We start from the raw sequence: 22,981 nt of genomic DNA, 5'->3' as shown, positions 1-22,981 counted from the left end.
CATGAGTTTAAGGTTTGGTTGACTCAAATGCCCAACAAAAATTTAATTTGCAAATTTTCTGGCTAATGGTATCCAATCATGGAGATGGTTTGGGCTCTCTTTATCCTGCTCACAGAGTTGGGAATGGAAAACTTTTGAAACGTTCTCCTGGTTTCTCATGATGGTTCACAAAACACAACGGGTATGATCGCGCCACTTTTTGTGTGTGGTCACTTTAATGTAAATGCAGGGAATGTAAAAGCTGACATCATGCGTCAGGAGTTTTGGATAGTCCAGAAAATGACTCCTTATGTCATATTCTAAATAGTTTTCCTTAATATTGATGGAATGTCATGAGAATTTCTAAGACCGGGGGGGGGGGGGGGGGCTACTCGCGTGCCACTCGCGTGCCACTCGCAGGTGAGCGACCGTTGCATCGTGCACGCGGATCGGGGCGGAACACCGCCGTGCGCGATACAAGCTCCCGTCTCTTCTACTTCTTCTACTCTTCTACTTCTACAGGGTGCGCGCATGACAGCTCTCATCTCGTTCGCCCCCTGGTGGTTGGCTGATTAAAATTCGATTAATTGTGCAGACTGAAAAAAAATCATAATGCGTCTCTGGTATTGTTCAGGGGGCCGGACCAAATGTGGAGGCGGGCCGCATCCGGCCCGCGGGCCGTAGTTTGGGGACCCCTGCTTTAAATGTTGCTGCCGCAAGTAATTGTGGAACAGCATTATTACCTTTCCACCGTACCTTATGCTGAACGAGATGAGAGGAAGCCTAATAGCACCTTTCTGTAACATTTGGAGAGTTTGACCAGCTGTTATCTTGGCTGCCACTTAAGCACTTATGGGTCATTTCACTCGGGCACCTTCCATTGGGGAAAAAAAACCCATTCAACATCAGCCCACATAATGGTCTTCCATTGCTGTCTAAAGATGCGACGTTGCAGTGACTAAAATGGCAGGTTGCTCTATCTCAATCATCAGGTCAACATTTCAATCAGTTTCAGCTGCACTTTGAGTTTAGTGCTAATTCACTTATGTTAGCAAGCTAGCATGCTAAACTAAGACTGTGAACATGGTCAGCAGGAATTATCCTGCAAAGCTCCACTGTGCCCAAGTACAGCCTCACAGAGCTGCTAGCATGGCTACTCTAGATATGGAACGCATGTCCTTCACTCACTATTACAATCCACCAGAGAGAGCGAACCTAGCAGGGCTGTTGGGTGCTTTTAACCACAACAACCTTGGTTTGATTCCAATGGAGGGTGCTCTTGTAACCCTTATGTTTCATGTGGATGAAGTTCATGCATTAAAGGGAACCTATGCTTTTGCGCACACATTTGGGTATCTGGAGTGCTTACCAACCCACAAGCTGTAAACAGACAACCCAGTAACTCTTTCGTGGCATGTCTCAATCAGAAAACCTGTGGTTCAACAAGCATCCAGATTTGGTTCTTGTAAATATTACAGCTGCGAGGTTGCAACAGTGTCAACAATTGGTAATCTCATTCCATGAGGAGGAAAAATGACTGGATCGTCAGTCCGGAACGCTTTGTTTCCAGGAAATGATTGTCACTGTCAAAAAAAACAAACTGAAAATGTCCCCGATTGACAAGATGACTTCTGTTTTGGAGAGAGTGACAAGATCGTAGTTTTCCACGCAGACGGACTCGAAGGTTGTGAGACGACTTAGATTTGCTCTTTTTTGTCGCAATTGTTCCCAGCAAAAGGTGACAATCCTTGAAGGAGTCAACCAACCCAGCCTTCAACTCTGCTGTCATGTCAGGATTGGGACAAGTCTTCAGCTTCGTTGCCCTCTTTCCTTCTATGTGAGGTATGTGCAGTGTTGTAGACTGTAGTCTACACCATAGTCTCTTTGTTGGTGCCTTTGCAGGAGGTGTTTATGGGCAGGGTCTGTTGGGTAGGTGTGCTGTGGGCAGGCAAGGGAATCTGCAATCGCACTGTCTTGTTGGTCTTCTTCCACGTGTGGAACAAATTCATATGGTAGCGCACAGATACCTGAGAAACATAAGCATCACGTTTCAGTACAGCTGGTAAAGGCTTATGGTCAAATGTGATGTGACCAAAGTTCCATACTTCTACTCAACTGAACCTTTTTAACTTTTCTATTGGCTAAAGTTGTGTGTAGATAGTACCTGGTACTTTTTTTTTTATTATTACCACGTGATCGAAGTTCCAAACGAGCTGAGACAATACTAGAAGGTGGAGTTAAATCCCTGCAGACCACTGATTGGTCAGAATAGTCACCAGTGTGGCATGAGACGTCCTGCACATACCTGTGATTCTTAAATAGCCACGCTAACGTCATTAGAGGCTGCATTTTTTTATTCACTCAACACAGATTTTTTAAATTGTCAGCCGGTCAAATTGTGCTGTACACATACATCAATGATGTGCAGACTAAAAAGATTCACAATGAGCACGTAGCTGTTACAAAATAATAAATGAAAAGGACCTGGTACCAAACGTGAGTCGAGTCGAGCCGGACCATGCATTTGAAATGATTTATTAGGTCTATAGTTGTCATGGGATGGCAACTGAGTCAACGCCATTGGCTGATGAAGACCATGTGATGTAGATTAAAAGCCTGGGAAAAGCTTGTAAGTGGCTGAGCTTGTAACTACTGTTCCCAAAGGTCAAGAATGCACTTCCCCTCTGAAAGTTCAAGTTTTAATTTTTTTTAGATTTATTTGTAATTTTAACTAATTATTTGATGGGTGCGTTTTAAAAAACCTAGTAAGTTGAAGCTGCTAACCAACATTTTTATGTTAACAAATGAAATGACTATGGAATAAGAAAGGGGCTGCAGAGACTTATTGCCAACATCCTTTTACACAAGGCTGGATTGCATTTAAGGTTACTGATGGTCAAATAAGCAAAACGATGTACTGACTGAATGACGAGTATACTGTAGACCCTGAACCTACCAGGGTCCAGAAGACGTATATGCTGAAGAGGGCCAACGTGAGGACCAGTAGCCCCAGGGCCTCCATGCCGTTGGTGTAGTAGAGGTCCATGGCTCCCTGAACACACAGCCATCCTGACAGGCTGGCCAGTGGTGTGATGAACAGGAAACACACTGCATCGCCACACAGCGTCCTCCTCTGCTGCTGCACGGATGGAGAACACAACCACTGGGGGGAAGAAGGAAAAGAGTGAAGGCTGGTTATTAAAGTACAACCCAGGATCATGACGGTACGCACGGTGTGGGTGGGGCTATTCGACCGAAATGTGGTTATGTACGTATAGATCAGCTGGGGTGGAAAGTATGGTATCTGGCCAGCATGTCTTGTCTGATACCGTTGCACATATGAGTATTGACAGTAAATATATTGCATATGTGTTCATAGTCTATATTTATGCTACAAATGGAAATGCAAAAGACTCTAGATAGTGTTTTATACCGAGCACATCAGTGTGCACTTGGCATGTGCCAAGACCTATTTAGCTGGTGTTTGTGTGCAAAGTTGTGATTCAAAAATACCATTTTTAGAAGAGATGTTAGGTATGAAGTAATTTGTACATTTCAGGGTTTTAGTTTCATATATTGTTTTAGCAATTGCAAAAAGTAAAAGATTTTTAATCTAGTTTGGTTTTTAATAACAGTTTACTTAAAATAATTCATTTAGACAACAAATGATTTGTTCATTTTAAATGATTAAATATAATCATGATATAATTTCACAATAATATCAAACATACTGACGTCCTGAGAATTACAGTTGGCTATTACAAGGGACCTGCAGTGAGTATGGTTTTGTATGATGACCAAGCTTAAATACACAATATTCTAAAGAAGAAAAAACCAACAGGTGTTTTCATGGCTGATGAAACTTGTGCTCAAGTTGAAGGTGGGTGGAAGTAAGGTCACCAAGGCCATGTATTACATGATAAAGGTCCGACCCAAACAGGTGCAACAAGGCCAACAGGACTGCACACACCCACACCATGTGTTCCGTGTGTGCACGGCCTGCTGTCCAGATAGACTCAGATAGAAACGTCTTAACACCCTTGAGAACAGACACATTCTGCTATATTAGTAATGTAAAGTATTGTGCATGTGTTGCTGTGCATGTGAGCGCATGTATCCAGCATTGCCTGACAGCAGGCTTATGCTGTTCACTGCTTTAACCTGGTGGAGAGCATGGTGCTTAATCAGCAGATTACTGTCTGTGACCACACATGCAGCAGGAAGACGACAAGGCCACTAATACACTCTCCTGCACTGCAGAGCAGCGAGGGGAGGAAACGCCTTCTAATCTGGCTCTCAGGCTAAGTGGCTTTAGGGGTACAAGCAGGTCCAACTGACAGCAGCATGTCGTCCAACAGGAAGGCAGCAGGGCTCATCCTCTCTCATTCCCCAGTTTGCACATCCTTGATTCCTCTCCTATATATATATATATATATATTCATCATGGGTGGGTTTTGATATTTTGGTCATTGCTCATTGTATATGGGCGGAGGAAGACATCTCAAAGATGTCATAGACCGATATCTAAATGACAAATAAAACCCGTTGAGTGTTAATGAGCTCCATGGTCAGACAAGGACAATGCTGTGTATTGCAAGGTCTACCTCAGTAAGGGGCTTCGGTAGGCGCTCCAGTGCAAACTGGTGGTGGCAGAGTTCACAGTGGCTGCTGTTGGAGGCGGTGAGCCAGTGCTCCAGGCAGGCCCGGTGCACCATGGCCAGGCTACCACAGCACTCGCAGGGGGACAGCAGCTCCCCTGAGGCCCTGCCTTCATGGCAGATCCTACAAAATGGCTCCTCCCTGCACAGACAGAAAAGAGACAGGATCTCTTTTTAACATTTACCTTACTAGTGTTGTGATGGTAGCACTGCAAGAAGCCTTCTCAGACATTTCTATGTCATTGACCCCGAACAGAAACACTCAAGGCCTCCAATTTGACTCTAACTGGGCCCATCACTGGATTCAATTCAAATTCCTGTGAAATAACAACAGGGTCCCTAAAGAGCACCTGGTGGAGCATGCACTGAGCAGCGTCCTTTCTCAATATAATTCCTCCACAAGCAGATGATGCATCCATTGACACTTGATGCAGAAATACAACCCTTTCAACAAAACAAAAGCACAATATTAAGATGTTAAAATCCCCAAGACCAAGTACACACACACATGGCCATCTATCCCATGTGCATGTATACAAATCTTATTTCATAAGGAGAGAAATATTTACTTCAAAATACATCAAGACGCTATGATGTACCGACTGAACACAAGTAAGAATATATATAGAGTAATTCATATAGTAAGTAAAAGCAGAACAAACCAAAGTATTCCTTCCTCTTCCTTCCACAACAGTTTTGTGTCAATAGTCACTTATTTTGTGCGTTCATAGTAAACAATAGTAGTAATAACACCTTTAAATACTGATCCACAAATTCAAATCTATTGCAGTTGTAAATAGCCAGTCTTCTAAGCAACACAATGAATCCTGTAATAAATGTGTTTTTTAAAACTCTGTAATTTACAGACCAGGGAATAAAAACCTAACATTGGATTCAAGCCCATTTTAAGTTTTAATATCTGAGAAATGAGCTTTGTCAGTGTTGGGTTGGCGTCTGATATCGTTGCACTGAGGCACCTTTAGCATCTGTGTGAATGTAAAGCCCTGGGTAAAGGTTGCCCAGAAATGAGCTGAAGCCGAATCGTTGGAGGGAAGCGTATGGATCTTTTATACTTTATAAAAAAACAACATTCTTGAAACTCCTCAAAGTGTTCTATCTTCTCCACCCATTGTCGGAGTTAGAAAACGTTGGATGTGCACGGACAGACAAAAACCTGCCCCACATTACTAACCCTATTCTGTTTGAATTTGTTGAAATGAGGTACAGACAAATTCAAAAGTATTACATAAACCAGCTCAAAACCAATCTTCAGTTGGTAGCAATCACACTGCTCGGTGCCACCAAATCCTACACACTGTCCCTTTAAGACAGAATGCATACATACGTTCCCAGAGATATTTTGCAGAGGGATGCAGTCAATCTTTCTATCAACCAGCTCGACAGAGGAGATAAAACTCTTGTGTTACCTGTCGGCGATTGCTGAACATTCCTCACGGGGCGTGTGTGTGTGACAGTGTGTTACTTCTTGGTCGCAGCTGTTGAGTCCCTCCTCCAGCCCGATCTCAGGCATTAACTTGACCTCCCCCACAGGGCTGGACGCCCCAGGGACGGGGAGTTCCTCTGCTGTCATGTCTGCTATATGAGGGGCCATTCACTCATGTCAGGAGCATCACTTCTGTTAGCAGACAAACACAGGTTTATCGTACCATTCATCACGTTATGGCAAAGCACTTAGATAACACTATTTTTACACATTTACTAAATGGATGTGGAAAAATATATATGTTGAAATCCAAAATATATACTTGGCATTTTCTATATATATACTGTATATATATATATATGTATATATGAGTATAAAAAGGTTCATCAAATGTTCAGATTTGCATTGTTGTATCTGAGAGGTTGTAGAGGCAGGAAACTACGTGGTAACATTCTACTGCGAAAAGTGATAATAATTATTAGTAGTATCATTACCAGTATGATACCTCGTTTCACTACTGATGCCAAATCATTTTCATTTTCAGTGCCTTAAATTCCTAATTTAAACTTTCCCTAAAAACAGTATATGACACTCTAACATGCGGTTCAAATCAATGTTTTGAAATTTTTGAAAATATGCTTATCAACTTTCTTTTTGAGAATGAGGAAATGGATGTCTGTGCTTCCTGGATGTGGTTAGCCTAGCTTAGAATAATGGCAGGAGGCCTGGATCCGTGTGTGAAAAGAAAACACCTAATAACCCCACTAAGGCTCACTAACGCACTGCATCCTGTTGGTGTGATCCGTACACAAAACACAGAAAAAATGTAGACATTGTTATGTGCTTCAAGTGTTTCTTGGCAAACAACAGTTTATCCATTCAACTCTATAAATTAGACGCAAACAAAAGTAGCAACCCTCTGTTTTTTAGGGCCTGTAACTTTACTGTATTATTCCACTCTCGACAACCCTCATCTCAGCAAACAGCACAGACACACAACATAGGGGAACATAGTGGAGCATATTGTTAAAAATCCAGATGATTCACTCAACAGGTTCTTGGTAGTAATTCTCATTGTTCTTAATTCTATTCTAATGCAGCAGCCAATCATATCTGGAATTTCTACTGAAAACGTAACATTAATCACTTTATAAGGAAAATTAGATTTTTAGGACTCATAATAGCCAGAAATTCTACAATGTAGATTTGAACTGTAAATGTACTTATCTGTGTCTACTGCAACAGAAAGGTGCCTCCCGCTCATGAAATGTGTACCAGAGCCTTTGTCCTCTTCTACATCAGTGTTTGAAATAAGACTCATAAACATGCATGATATCAAACTCTGTTCATGGCAAGTTCCTGTTTACCACCAACGCAGCAGCCCAAGCAGTGACTCAAGAAACACAACACGGAGCTTTCAGAGCAGAGCCTATCACACATACAATGAGCCAATAGGCTTCAAACAACACCTTGTATAAAGTAACAAGTCAATTTCAGTCGGCTTACCAGCAGCTGGATGTCCACAAACACTCTGTTTGTGTATGCTCCTGTACAGTAAAAAGCAGCCCTTCCCGTCTGTTTATCAGAGTCCGTGTGTGGAAGCTTCTCCTCCTAAAGCCTGCCAGCAGATTAGCGTGGCTTGGTGGTGGTGAGAATAGTGAGGGATTAAACGGAGGGGAAAGTAAGGGCCAGGCCAAACAAATGGGAATCACATCAGAGTGAGTTACACCGAGCGGGAGCACCACCTCACCGTATCGCCCCCTTAATCCTGTTAGGGTGCTACCAGGCAGCAGAGCGAGCCTTTCACCGGCCTCCAAGCTCCCGTGGTAATAAAGGCTGTTGTAGGACCAAGGCCCTACCACAGATGAGGAGGGACATGATGCTGTGTTGTTGTTGTTGTTGTTGGTGTTTGACACATATGTCTGTGGAGGACAGAGGTCCTCACTCTGTGATTTATACCGCAATCAGTATCAGTAGTCTTGCTGGGATGGAAATCTGATGGCAAGTGTGGCCAAACAGAGAAACAAAGTACAAAGCCTTCAATGTCCTCTTAGGAACTGATTTGAATGTCCTTTGGCTTGTTTGTAAAGATGCCCGCAGTGCACACATTGTGTTGTTTTCAATTCCACTCAGATCCCCCACTGCAGATGTATTCCATGATCAGAACTACAGTCATAGATTTCAAACTCTGCTCCAACCTGCGGTGAACCTTTCTGATAAATATTAGGAAGGAACATACTGTATAATAGAGCGCTGCATAAATCAAATTAAAGCCGATGTGATTTTTCTATTGGATTTTGGATTGCAGAAAATATACTCTGTGTCAAACAGAAGTTTATGATAGTTTCGTATTTTCTTTAGCAAGATAATCAACACCACTTTTATGATTTTTAAATCGTGAATACAATCGGCAGATGTAAAAAGCTAATGTCAGGACATGAATGAACCACAGTGGCATTAGCGTGAGTAAGTAGGCTGTAAAGGCGGACTATCGGCGTGCTGACGTTTTGTGGTCACATTTCCGCTTGTTAGCAACCAACTTTTTTAAGACACGTAAAAGTCTAAAAATATATGAGAGTGGTATTTACTGTCTTATATTGTAGAACAAAACGTGACCATCTCCTACGCTTCTGTTAACCACAGACCTTATTTCAGGCATCAAACCAAGAACTTGTTAGAAAAAAAACATGGACTTTGAGACGAGGAAACCGGAAGTGCAAACACGCTGACTCATTTCAGGGTTTTGGGATCTGTTCCTGCATCACTGTACTGCATGCAGTATATAATGTCTTTGCAGGTTTCTTATGGAGGAACCGTGGAAATCGTCACTAATTATAGATGAAATAATTAGTTTCTTAGCGAATGTGAGAGTCTGTTGGTCTGCACAGCAGGTCAGATAAACATGCAACAATGTAAAAACATACTTACAGGCAATACAACTAATCCACACACCTAATGATTATGAATACAAAAAAATATTGAAATCAACTGGTTCTAAACTCAACACAACTAACAAAACTCAAAGTGTTTCTTAATTCTCCTGTTTGTGTGAGTGCTTTGCTCTACATCCTCTGTAAAGGTTATCATCATCATTATTATTAGAATGAATGCGGTTGTTGCTGATGTTGGCAGTGGTAGGTGTTCTTTCTGTTGTATTAAATAAAAAAATTATTAGATAAAGAAAATGACAGATAATGCAACAGTGTGATGTGTAAGATGAACACTGCTGTCATTCGTCCTTGTTGACCTGTTTGTAAAAGGTGTAGTGGCTCAAATCTAAAACGTTCCCCGTACTCTCTTGAAAACATTTCCTCAATTGAATCACTTGGTTTTATGATAAATGGCTTTGTGTTTTTATCTACACACACACAAAATCATACTTTGTATTTATCAAAGAATTCTCTGATCTTCTCACTTTTATTATGCCTTGTTTTGATTTGAACATCCGTGGATGTTTGCTGCCTTTTCCTATGGGTCTGTCATGGTGTGTGCCTCTCCTACCTTTCCTTGTGTTCCCTGTGGTCTCCCTGTGGTCTCCCTGTGGTCTCCCTGTGGTCTCCCTGTGGTCTCCCTGTGGTCTCCCTGTGGTCTCCCTGTGTATCTGTCTCTGTGTGTGGGCATGGCTACTCCTGCTCCTGCATTTTATCAACCCTGGCTTTCCTCCAAGTCCTTGGCAGAACTTTCCATACACGACGTTGGTAGCTACATTGCAGGCCTCAGAAGGGATTTTTTGGGGTATTCTGTAGTTTTGTCTCCTTGTGCTCAGATTAAACTGCTGCTGCCAGTCTGCTGTTCTGGATCCCCAGTGTCCTGCTTCTCTGCTCACTCTCAGCTGACAAACTCAGCTCCTTGTTTCCTGCAATTCAGCCACTGGATCAGCCCCAAGAACACTCACCCTCTGCAGAGCCCATCTATCATTATCACTGCAAACCTTTTTCTTTTTGCTCTATGTACTGCAGCTGCCCTCACAAAGTACATACTGTGTCATGCAGTAGCATTCTATTGTGACATTCATCACCTAACGTCACCTTTGACCCTCATATATCTGCTGCATTAAGGATTGTGGGACAGAATAGTCAGAAAAGCATGCTGGCTTGCGTACTGCAAAATGCATTCGGATGTAGTAGAACGTTCTGGTTCTTGGCATACTGCATTAGACATACTTTGCAGACATAATACATATTTTTCTTGCATAATAAATAATATTGTAGTATGGGTATTGGAACACACAGCAAGTTTGCAATACACCTTTTTACCTGCTGTCAGAGTCTGTGTGCTGCGTTCTGGGTTCACTCAATAATGAACTTAACATGATTGTATACACAAAGAAATGTTTTAATCATCATCCATCAGTAGAGCTGCCCTGGAAATTGTTCTCCCCGCTGGTTTTTCTCTTGAAAGGGTTTTACTTACAAAGTTTGTTGTTTCAAAGTCTTCAGAGTTCAGAGAGAGCAGTGCTGTAAATCCTGCTTCACTGGCTGGTAACGACACATTGACTTGTTGAAATCTTGGCCTGACTCACTCCGATGATTTCGACAGCATGGAGCAGTACCTCTCAAACTGTCTCAAAATCCTGGAGGCAAAACTTCTGGCTGTCCCCAACCAGTGTTTCACGCCTCATACTCCAACACCAGTATGCACCAATGATGTTTACACCTATCAGCCCTGACAAAAGGAAGACTGCAATGCAAAATAATTTGGGTTATTGTAAAAATATAATTATTATTATTATTTTAGATTAGGAAATCAACTGTTTTTTAATGTTACACTGACTAAAACATGTCTGTGTGGAGTAGGTTCAGATTTAAGCCTGTGTTGTAAAGGAAGCCCTTCCATTCATATTTATAGTCTGTTCTCCCTTTCTACACATAAGCTCAGATAAAAAGGGAGAAAGAACGACTCTCTCAGACTGGCAGGGCACCCGTCCCTCTCTGTCTCTCTCTTTGCCTCTAATCCTGTCTGTTATTCATTCCCAGGCTGCTCCTCACAAAGCCCAGAGGGAACGCACATCATTGGGAATTCCTTCATGAACAGACTGAGAGGGTGGGTGATTCCTTTGACACTGACGGTACAGCAGTGTGCAGAGCCCCAGACGCTGGATGCAAAGATATAAGCACAGGGCCCCGACGCGCCCCTCTGGAGGAAAGCCACTTCCTGTCCTCTCTGTGGCCACCGCTGGGTGCAGCAGGCCTGTTTGAGGCTGCCTCTGGCTGCAGGTCTAAGTCGGCTGATGTTGTGTCTGGGATTTAGTCAAGGTCTGTTTGGGTCAGTGTACCCTTTATCCGCCTCCACCATTTGCATTTTGTTAGATGGGATTGGGGCCCTCTCTAATCCTGTGAAAAGCGAGGGGCCACTTTCCAGTCTATTGATCCCTCACTTCATCAGGTCCCCTAACAGCCATTAAAAGATATTAATCCAGCGTGTGCCTCGGCCTGGATCGATGGTGGACAAAAGCACTGTTGGAAGCTGTCTGGACATCTCATATGTGCTTTATGCTCTACCTGTACGCCATTATGATCATGATAAAGATACTGCAACACCTGCTCCTTGGAGATACCAACAAGGGTATATACAAAACACATATGAAAACTGAGACTATATTCACAAAAAGCATAAACATATCGCCTCGGTCCCTTATAAATTAAAAACTAAATACCACAAAACTGAGGAAAATATCTTTACTTTTTGATTTTTGTGTTGCTGGAAATACTGATATGACTTCAGATCTGAAGAAGATGTAGCTATCTCGTGATAGAAATGTTGGACCTTTACTTTGGAAAATCTCTGAATTGATAAAATTCTTGATTTTGTGTCTGAATGTAGTCAGAGATGTCTTCAACTCAAATGTATCAGTAGTTGTCACATATTATTCATTTAATCTTTTTTCCAGAAACGAAAAATCCAACAATAAAGTGGTTTCCCTCATAATCTAGTTATTTTTTTAGGTGCACAAAGATTCGGGTGAATATAATCCATTTAATCCATTTTCAGATATGTATTTTGTATATGCCCTTGTCAACAACACATATTATACTATAAGTGATTATAATCCATGTAATCTTATTTCCATATATGTATTTTGTACACCTTGTTAAAACCTTATTTTGAAAACAGACCGTAGCTACACGTTTATCCTTACGCTAACGTCACGGCTTTGGGTTAGTTAGTGATACATTTGAACCGTCGGATGATTTGACCTAAACAATTTGGTTTGATGACGATGAACAATAATTCTTGTGATAACAAATGAATAATCTCATAATGTTGAAATAACAAAGATTGTGATCTTGAGATAACAACAAAATCAACTTGTGATCTCCAGATTATGATCAAATTTGAAGTTTGAATAAGATCCATTTAGGACTTGCGTAGCGTCACTATCTCAACGAGGTCTTAAAATGACAGACAACTGAAGTAGCACATTATCTACTGGTTACCTTTATTATTTGATAAAGTATTTTGAACAGCTAATGTATGCTGTAGTATTGATTCTGGCCTCAGATTTGCGTCAGTAAAATAAGTACATATTGATGTAGAAGAGTGCCCTCAGTAGATCTCCACCAGGTGTGTCTGCAACAACCACTGCTGTATTGTGTGACTGAATGAATACAACCAGTGCTGTAAGTGTGGTCAAAAACACTTCATTCCAACTCAAAAAGAAGCGGCGATGTAACTTCATACAAGCGATGGGCTCGAAGTTATCCTAGAATACATTTCATACCATCATTCCAAAACATAAAGGTAAACATTAACCACACTTTTAAAACTGCTGACGTAATCCGGGAGAAACACACTCGAAAAGTAATTGAGAATGTGGTTCAGTTGTATGGGAGCATCATTATGTAGGAAACAGGGTTTAATGGGGATAACAGCCCTTTCAGACAGTTTCACACCGCATCCATGGTGCATTAAGTAATGCACAAAATAAGTGATAGAAGTAGGGAAACATTTTAAAAAGAGATAAAAAACACACCTATACACACACACACACACACTTCCAAACACCTGGCCAATTACTGTATATGATTGTCAGATGGTCTTTTTTGGAACATTCATAAAATTGTCTCCTTCAATCCCTCAAAGCTGCTCAAATATCCAACTAGCACTTGATGTGAAGCATACTGAGGCCTTAATAATATATATGTAGTGTGTAGTGTGAGTTAAATGTCATTTTCATTCACGCTGCACCAAATGTTTGTGTTCATGTCATAAATAGCCTGTGGGCAGAGCTCCGAGACAGAGACTCAGATGGGGCTTGCCCAGACTGTTTGAAGTAAGGAAAGGGGGGTCACTGAGTGTTTTATCTGGGGACACAACGATTTGATGCTAGCAGACCTTTCAAGGGTCTTTTTTTAAAACACAGATAAGAGGATTGACAAGTGGCTGGAGAGGAGCAGTCAAAACAAGCCCTGGAACAGAAAACCTCACTAGACACCAGACTGAACTCTGGAATACTTTATTTCCCCAAACCTGGTTTCTCAATACATTTTCGCAGTCGTGTTTCCTGACATAAACCATCTATATAACAGTGTGTGTTATCCAGGACTTGACAGTGAGCATGCTCTTCTGTACTGGTCATCATTTAAAATATGCTTCTCCATTAAAGGAAGAGCACTAATGTGTGAAGAATGCTCTATCAGTCGGCACTATCAGCAGGTCCTCCAGTAGAGGAAGGGTAAGGTCTCTTGGTTTTAAAATGGATCCCAAAGACAGGAGAGGAGTGAGCGCGCCAAGTGACTTATGTCAAGTGGACATGCTTATCTATGAAAGATGAGGTGGCTCTCTCTTGCAATGGCTCCAGTGCTTTCAAGGCAGCCAGTCAGAAAGCAGGCTACTGCGGGCTTCCATCAGGGAGGTAGGTGCTCTGATTTTAGGAGAAGTTTCCAGAATTGAGAATTAAAACTTCAAGACCAGAGGGTAGTGTAGATTAGGCAGGATAGTGTAGCCCAGACCAGGGCTTCTGCAAAGTGGTTTAAGATGTCAGCAAGTCTAACAGGGTAGGAGTTTGGGAGGAGGAGACGTGGATCAGTCCAGAGCAGACTGCTCTACTCCAGGCAGCTCGTCCCTCCTCGAGGCAGCCGGCAGCCACAGGCCACCATGACGGAGTGGACCCTGCTCAAACGACTCCTGGATGCTGTCCACCAGCACTCCACCATGATCGGGCGCCTGTGGCTCACCGTCATGGTCATTTTCCGGCTGCTCATTGTTGCTGTGGCGACTGAGGACGTGTACACCGACGAGCAGGAGATGTTTGTGTGCAACACGCTGCAGCCGGGATGCTCCACCGTCTGCTATGATGCGTTTGCGCCCATCTCGCAACCTCGCTTCTGGGTCTTCCACATCATCAGCGTCTCCACGCCATCCCTCTGCTTCATCATCTACACGTGGCACAACCTGTCCAAGCTGCCCCACAATACCACCCAGAGGCAACGGCAAGGACTAGGAGTTATCCCAGGGCAGGGAGGCCCAGCCATAGGGCAAGGCAGTGGACGGGAGGTGTATGATCGGAGCTGCGACTCGGACAGTTGCTCCATCCGCTCCCATAAGCATCTGGGTCACAGCCTGGCGGATGTGCTGGAGGGCGTCACCGCTCAGACCCTCCTGAGGGGAGACCCCAACAACATGGTGTCCTTGAGCCACGCCCGAGGTTACACCGTCAAGGAGGGGAGTGCAGACGGTCGCGTGGTCTCTGGAGGGGTTCTGTCTAAATGTTACATCTTCCATGTGTGTTTACGGGCTGTTCTGGAGGTGGGCTTTGTCACGGCCCAGTGGAAGCTGTTTGGCTTCCAGGTACCTGTCCATTTCCTCTGTACTTCGGCCCCCTGCAGCCAGCCGGTGGACTGCTACGTCTCCAGGCCCACGGAGAAGACCATCTTCTTGCTCTTCATGTTTTGTGTGGGGATTTTCTGTATCCTGCTCAACCTGCTGGAGCTCAACCACCTGGGCTGGAAGAAGATCAGGCAGGCTGTGAGGCTGAGGGAGAGGGCGTCCTGGGGAGGTTGTCCAGGTATGAGGGGGGGGTATGAAACCTTCCCTCCAGACAGCCCCTCTCTCACATCCTCTTTAGGCTACAGGGACGTGACCAGCACCACTTCCCTGCCCACCTTGGACCTGGTGGTGGGTCACCAGCCTGACTGGACCTGTGCTGTGAACAGTGGCAGGATGAGGGAGCCTGAGGAGGTCAGAGAGACTAGACCAGAGCAACCAAAGACACAGGACTCCCATAAAGGAGAGAGGCAGCCTCTGAAGAGTAAGAGAGCGATCAGAGAGTCTAAACAGAGAAGTGCTGAGGTCTGGATATAGTCTACAACCATTGCTGCCTTTGTTAGTGTGACTCGTGGATCTCGCTTTGGAATTTAAAGGGTCCCCAGCTAAATGTTATGGTTCATAGGATTGGGTCATGCAAATTACAACTGAGTTACTTTTAGTTTAATGTAGATTTAATGTTTCTGATCAGAGATTTCTACCTCCACCAAAAAACAGGATGCAATTTGAAGCGTTCACAGCATAGATACATGACATTTAAACAAGTCAACAGTGACTTCTTTTAAAAAAATGGGCTCAACCAACCAGGATATTTCACACTGTGCTTTCAACAGGTTTATAGGAGCTATTTATTCAACACAAAGTAGTTCCAATTAAAACTGTTCAAAAGCCGTATTTTCCAGCAGGATATTTTTGTGAAATATACGCTACTGGTGAATAAAAAACAACAACTTTTTAATGCGCACCACAAACTACGTTCTCTCGAATTGAATTGACAGATATATATAGATGTCTCAAAACCTGGGCACATGAAACCACAACGATCTGCATGGATAGATACAAGAAGAGGTTTGATACAGTCTAACACTGCAGTTAATCCTACCTTCGGAAGGTTATCTCTCTTTCTCTCAGACATTTTCTGTCTGTATCTCTAGTGACAATATCAAATAAAGGTAAAAATGCCAATAAAAACTAAACATTAAAAACCTTCATGAAGGTAGAATCTATTGCAGGACTGTAGTTTCAGATTGTATGTGAGGTTTTCCCATTGAGTGTATGCGTTTTGTAATTTTGGTAAACCATAGACGAGAGATCCTCCAGGTTAAACTGATGATATAAATCACTGTGATTTGATTCATTGTGTGAATAAATGTCTCTCCCTTAACAAGCAGTGCTTCTGGGGCAGAATCATCCACAGTCTCTTGAAACAATCACAACTGAGTGGAGATACCAAAATGCTCTTGCCAAGATATACTGGTTTGAATGCCGATGCTCAGTCTTATAGCCAGAAAACATTAAAATGGGTAATTTAATAGAGTTTCCCATACCACCTAAGTGTTAACCATATGTGAGTTCAGGATGCTATAATGGACACAAAATCCATGTGGATGTGTAAAAAAAAAAAAAGAATATATATAAATAAATAAATATGATCACCGATGAGAGAGTTGCTCATTTAAGACAGTGACCACAACCTAATTGTAACACAAAACATGTACTTGTTAAGCGTGAGTCATATTTAGACTGTTACCTTTAAACAGTGACGGGCTGTCAGGGCCTGCAAAGCCTTCTCTGCTGGCCTAAACAGAATTACAAAGTTATTAGTTAGTAGCTATTTTATAATTTAATAATTTTTCTTAAATACACTACATGTATCAATTTATAAAAATATTTTTCCCATTATCTTATTTTCTCATTGCACAGCTACTGTCTTCCTCAGTTGCTCTGCTTCCAGTGCAGCTTGTTTTAAGTAGAGCTTTTATCCAATCAGATTTCACCTCTGTGTCTCTAGGTAGAAGAGAGGACCCAGGCCTGCAGACTCACAAGTGAATCCATGTGCAGTTTAAGTGAATGGGGACGATGTTGATTGTCAGTCTTCAACCAATCAGATCTTTAGTTTAACATTCTTTGACGCGCCAGAGCGGCTAGCTGGCCTACAACTATGTCAGCATTACGTGCAGCTCTGTTTGCAGCAGCAGCGCTGCAGTGAGATTCAGCGTGTGCTGTGATTGGTCAGTGGGCGAGCACTTGACTATTGTGAAACGAAACTTACAGCAGAGGCTTAGTCGGAGTAGTAAGAGTTCAAATGGAAAGATATGGATGAAATGATATTTTTTGCATTTTGCTTGGTGTATATATATATTTTTTTTTTAACCTAGCTTTGTTTTTTAACACTCAATGGCTGAAACTGGAAGCTAAACGGATTTGTGAGTTGGGATTTAACCGTGGGATTAAACTCTTTGTAAACAAAGAAAAGAGGATGTGATCAGCATTTGGCAAGTCAACGGGTTCGTTTTTTTACATCTAATATCTGAATGGCCCTTGTGTGTAGCAGAATGCAGGTTACTGCTGTTTTTCTGTTAATGCACTTTTGTTCATATAGCAGTACTTTTAAAATAAAAGTGCACAATAAACTACTTTTGAATTCATTACAGACAGACAGACAGACAGACAGACAGACAGACAGACAGACCATAGAACAAGTAAAACATTTGAACAGAGAGAGGTTGCCCCCGAGGTCGGCCAGAGAGCGGTTGCCCCCGGCCTTGCTTTCAGCTGAGCCACCAAGAGGCTTCAGTCACCAACAGAAAATGTTGCCTGTGCCACATGGCAGGTTAAATAACCCCATTGTGCAGGTGTAACAGCTGTTGCTGATCAGCTCTAATTGTCTCTCTCTTCAGAGAGTCAGTGCTAGCCCTTTCCAGTGAAACATGTTATACAATCTATCAGATCATAAAACTCTGAGAATATTGTATTTATGAATTGTATGACTGGTTTTTGATCTATGTTAAGGAGCAAACATAATTTTCAAGACAATCTCACATTAGGACCAAACACTGACAATGCTCCATAAATGGGGAAAATGGAAGAAGACTTCAAAGAAACCCTCCTTTTCAGACAACTATATGAAGGTTGTATTTGGGAGGATAACTACAAAAGATGAACAACTTCCAACCCAACATACACTCAAGATTTTTTACAAAAGGAAAAGTCTGGCCAAAACGTTTTATTTAGCAAAAAAGTAATAGTATAGTATGTCGAAAAAAGTTATTATAGTTATATTATAGTTATTATTTTTTACAAAAGGAAAAAGTATATATATATATATATTATATATATTATTTTATATTGTACATTTTTATATGTTTCTATTTCTTGCAATTTTGATTGTTTGTTTAAGCTAGTTAGCCTAGCCTCCCAGAACACATGCGGGGCGGGGCCCCAGCTGTTTTTGTTCCGGTTCAGAGGTCACACAGACCGTTGTCTCCTAGTGAGCGCAGAAAACATTATATTTCCTACAATTTAAGTAGTAGTTCCGTGTTGCAGATTGTAAAGCACTAAACCCAGTGGCGGGCCGTGGATTTTATACCTGGGCCTTCAGTGCTGTTCGACACTTCTAATAACCTCATTATGACGTCACAGCTACGGGTTATTATTTGTTTCGTGTAAAAGCCGCATATTCACATAACACTGCAACATTTGACAAATGAAATAAAATGTGCAGATACATGAATACGAGCATGACGGGACGCTGCGTCATTAACGGACAATATAGTCCAAATCAATGTAACACAATGACAAACTCACAAGAGCAGTCGCATATATTCGTATGACAACAAAGCAACAAATCAATCCAGCAGACCTGCAGCGGATCCACGCATTCCACCACTCGAGCACGAGCCATTCAAATATTATTCATAAAAACGCCACGATAGACAAATGAACAGTAGTAACGGTAGAGGTAAACAAACGAAGTTCACTTACCAAATGCTGTCTATCCTCCTTTCTTTGTTGACAAAGAGTTTAATCCCAGTACATCAGTTCCAGTAAGAAGTCCTTCTCCATTCATCGATGCCAGTCGAGCGTCCCCAGTTGTTTCGCCAATTTCGCCAGTCGTCGTCGGTCTTCCGCCACCGGTCGGTTGTCCGTCTTCCGCGGCAGTTTGGTCGTCGTCTTCGACCGCCGTTCGGTTGTCTTCCGCTGCCGGTCGGTTGTCCGTGTTCCACCGCGGGTCGGTTGTCCGTATTCCGCTGACGTTCGGTGGTCGTCTTCGACCGCCCTTCGGTGGTCGTCTTTGGCCGTGGACCGGCGAAGGGCGGGCCACGGTTGTGGAGCTGTTTCCCTGCGAACGTGGTCGTTGAGTTGTAGATCCACTCGAGTCTCTCCAAAAGTACCGACGCTCAGTTAAAATGAAACACATTCCCAGCCATAACATGTGCAATGCTTCTCCGACGCTGCATACAAATCCTTTTCCTGGCTGGGTCAGGGCTGCTAGCTGTGGGATCATTTCTTTCTGTGTCCAGTTTGTTCAGAAATGTCCTTCTTGAGGAAAAGCGTTCCCAGTAACTCCGCCACTAAATCAGTTTCTCCTCCTTCCGCCATTTCATATTAAAAAAACAAAGCTAGGTAAAATGTCTTTCAAATATTTCCACTTCAACTCTGTCTGCTACAACCAAAGCTCTGCTAGCAAGCATTATGTTTCACGGGCACACATAGTCACGTGCCCGCCCACTGACCAATCACAGCACACTCTGCACCTTGCGGCAGAGAGGCATCAAGCTGCAGTAATGCTGACGTAACTGTAGGCCTGCAAACCGCTCTGGTGCGTCCATGAATCCCAAACTAAAGATCTGATTGGTTGAAGACTATGTCAATCAACAATATCGTCTCCATTCAGTCCCCCAGAACTGCACATGGAAGCACTGGGTGAGTCTGCAGGCCTGGGCCTCTCTTCTTACTAGAGACACAGAGGTGAAATCTGATTGGATAAAAGCTCTACTTAAAACAAGCTGCACTGGAAGCAGAGCAACTGAGGAGCACAGTAGCTGTGCAATGAGAAAATAAGATAATGGGAAAAATATTTTTATAAATTATAATACATATAAGAAAAAATTAAATGTATTTAAGAAAAAATATTAAATTATAAAATAGCTATAACTTTGTGATTCTGTTTAGGCCAGCAGAGAAGGCTTTGCAGGCCCTGACGGCCCACCACTGACTAAACCTCATCCTACTGTCATATTTAACATATGGACTACCGACAAGAACAAATACTGTAAGTAACAATCATCAAAGCACAATGTTTACTTATTTATCTTCAAAACATTATTAGTTATATAATTCATGTCCTCTGAAGAAAATAAATATTATTTTAGTAAAGTTACATATAATTTGCATATTGTGTAACTAAATTAGACAAAACACATGAGGAAATCAGTGTCTGCTGCATGTGTCTGTCTCCTTCATAATGACTGAATATGAATTAAAATAGGAACAAAAAACAATGATGTGAAGTCATTGGGGAAAAATATATTGACTCAAATGCATGCAGGCTGTAGATTTGATCCCATAGAGACCAGTGAGCATCAGTGAGGTTCAGCCATAGAAATAGAATAGGAGTAGAACGGACATCAAACTGTTTTCTGCTGTCATTTGACTAGTACAAAAGAAAATATTGAATGTTGTTTGTTGTTATGGTGACAAAATAAGTCGGAAAGAAAGCGAACGCAGCTTGAGAGACGAATGGCTGGCTTGTTAGCTTGTTAGTTTGTTCTCTTCCAGAGCGTCGGGGAGTGACGCTGGCCATATCATCAGTGTAGCATTAAAGCACCGTGGTATTAGCAAGCTAGATAATTAGCCAGCTGTCCGATAATTAGACTAAGTAACTTGCTAATTCCCCCATGCTTTAATGCTACGCAGGTTACAGAAAATAAACCGAACAAAGTTGCCGCTCATCTGGTGATAGCGATGTGCTTTCTTGCGCTAAGAGTGTGGATGGAGCATTACGTTTTTAAAGTTTACTAATTCACTCTGGCTCTCTACGCTTCGTGACGTTACTACTTTACTGCTCCATTTAGTTGTCACTGCAAAACCTCGCCTCAGTGAGTCCAGGAATGGGGATGTCCGGTCTGGTCCTATTCTTTTTCTGTGGGTCCATCACTGATGTTGGGTGATGGTCTGGCTAGCTGCCTGTGTTCCAGTTAATCCCAAAGGTGTTGGATAGGGTGGAGGTCAGGGCTCTGTGCAGGCTAGCTCTTCCACACTAAACTGGGAAAGACATTTCTTATTGCAACTGGTTTTGTGTCTAGAACTCGACTGTTGACACGAAGTAAGAGACGCACTATTGCCTAAAATATCTTTGTGTGCTGTAATATTCCCAATACAATGTAATGTAACTACAAGGGACCTGAAAAACAGCCACACAACAAAAAGTACACAAACGTAGACTCATTTTGGTCATATAGTGTGACTCACAGATGAAGACACACAAAAACAAAAACACACATGTTAATGGTGGCTCCATATTTGCTCGTCTTTATTTATGCAATATATTTATTATTATATTCATTTACAACATCTATAAAACGCCTTTTGCATACATTATGCTACTGAAATAAATGAAACACAGAGCTGTGCAGCCAATAGGCTTTGCCTTGTAATTGGTTGTAAAATGAATACTAAGGAAAATACTGCAAAGGCAAACAGAGGTACAGTGTTGAGAGAGATCTTGTTTTAGTGTATCAAAAGTCAGGCATTCATACTGTGGGGCTAACGGCAAAAACATAAATGTGAAACAGGCTATTTTAAATCAAAGTCAAACACTTTGGGAATGGAAGGTTAGTATGGATGGTTCCACTTGGTTCATGATGATTGCATTTCAAATGATTTCTTAAGTTTCAGTCTTCTTCCCTGTAGTTTCCGGGAGACTGAATGCAGAATTAAACCCTCTGATGGACATTCCTGTGATGTATTTTGTTGTACTGTGTTGCAGATGGCACCTAGTGCTAAGAGCTCCCCAGTATCCAACATCCATAATGTCAATCTTTAGGGAAACAAGTATCATGCAACATCTTGAACGTCTAGGCAATTGCAAGCTAACAGTAAGTAACCAGGCATGTCTTTAGTTTTTCTCTATTGTATATAAAGTTGAGTTGGTCCACAACACATTAAAAGACGAAACTTAATGAATCCATCGAGTACATATTAGGACAAATGACCAATTAGACTACATACTTCTGGAGGGAAAGAAAGTTCCATGACAATAATTCTAAGTCCCGTAAATTCTGGAATAAAAGTCGCTATTCATATAATGGTCCTATAATCAAGGCGGGTCACTAAACATTAATTGTTTTTTTTTTATTACTTGTAATCTGATAGCAAAACTGGTAAATTCAGTATAATGTACATTTCCACAGCACTAACTCCATCAGTACTGTCATATATAACACTTTTTTAAAAATGCTCACTTCTGCTTTGCCTTTTTCTTGAAGTTATGAAACTCAAGATGTCCTACAAATATATCTACTAAAAGCTCATCAGGAACAGAAGATATTTTAAAAAACATGTGGTTCTTTATATAATATCCTTGAGGTTAGTAACATAGCGCAGTCACAAACAAACACAGGACTTTCACCCAGGCGACCACTGTGTCCCGTGTGAAAGCAAAACTAACATTGATTTTACGATTGCTACGTAACGCTGTTATGCCAGTTCTGCAACGTTATGTGAGAAAGTCCACTAAGGGCTGTTATTTATTTACTGTAATTAAGTTGTTACGCTATTATAAATAAAGACCATAATCTTTTTTCTAACCTTAATCAAGTAGTTTTGTTGGCCACACTTAACCAATTATTTCACACTTTAACCATGCGGTATTGTGCGTTTCGTGTGATATAAAACGTATTTATGAAACAACTTTTGCTTTAGAAATGTTGTCATCCACATTATTGGTGGTTTGCATAAACGTACAATGCCAACATTTCTTCCGGCGCTGGTGAGTATGACCTGACTCTGTTGTTGTGCAGATTGAATTAGTGCTGTGGAAGTGCAACTGATTTTATACAGTTTGCATCAACATCAAATTAAAACAGAAGCAGATCAGAAAACAAGGGGGTTTCTTCCTAAAATATGATAA

General features: G+C 41.9%; 2 protein-coding genes across 2 annotated transcripts; one reads left to right on the top strand and one right to left on the bottom strand.

Annotated features, from left to right (window-relative positions):
• Positions 1 to 1,847: 1,847 nt before the first annotated feature.
• On the bottom strand, positions 1,848 to 6,249 carry LOC306697404 (E3 ubiquitin-protein ligase MARCHF3; the record flags this gene model as incomplete). Its single annotated transcript, XM_079161291.1, has 4 exons — positions 1,848 to 2,006; positions 2,936 to 3,142; positions 4,584 to 4,779; positions 6,065 to 6,249. The coding sequence occupies 4 exons, from the start codon at positions 6,247 to 6,249 to the stop codon at positions 1,848 to 1,850; spliced, it is 747 nt and encodes a 248-aa protein (XP_079017417.1).
• A 7,929-nt stretch (positions 6,250 to 14,178) lies between these two features.
• Positions 14,179 to 15,384, top strand: gjd6 (gap junction protein delta 6; the record flags this gene model as incomplete). The annotated part of the gene is made up of 1 exon (XM_079161239.1): positions 14,179 to 15,384. One exon carries the CDS (start codon positions 14,179 to 14,181, stop codon positions 15,382 to 15,384), a length of 1,206 nt encoding a protein of 401 aa, XP_079017365.1.
• Between the last annotated feature and the right edge of the window lie 7,597 nt (positions 15,385 to 22,981).

Source organism: Pholis gunnellus, assembly GCF_910591455.1.
Source record: "Pholis gunnellus genome assembly, chromosome: 1".
Lineage (NCBI taxonomy): Eukaryota > Metazoa > Chordata > Actinopteri > Perciformes > Pholidae > Pholis > Pholis gunnellus.
Note: the sequence above shows the minus strand (reverse complement) of the source record. Positions and strands in the feature narration are given on the sequence as shown.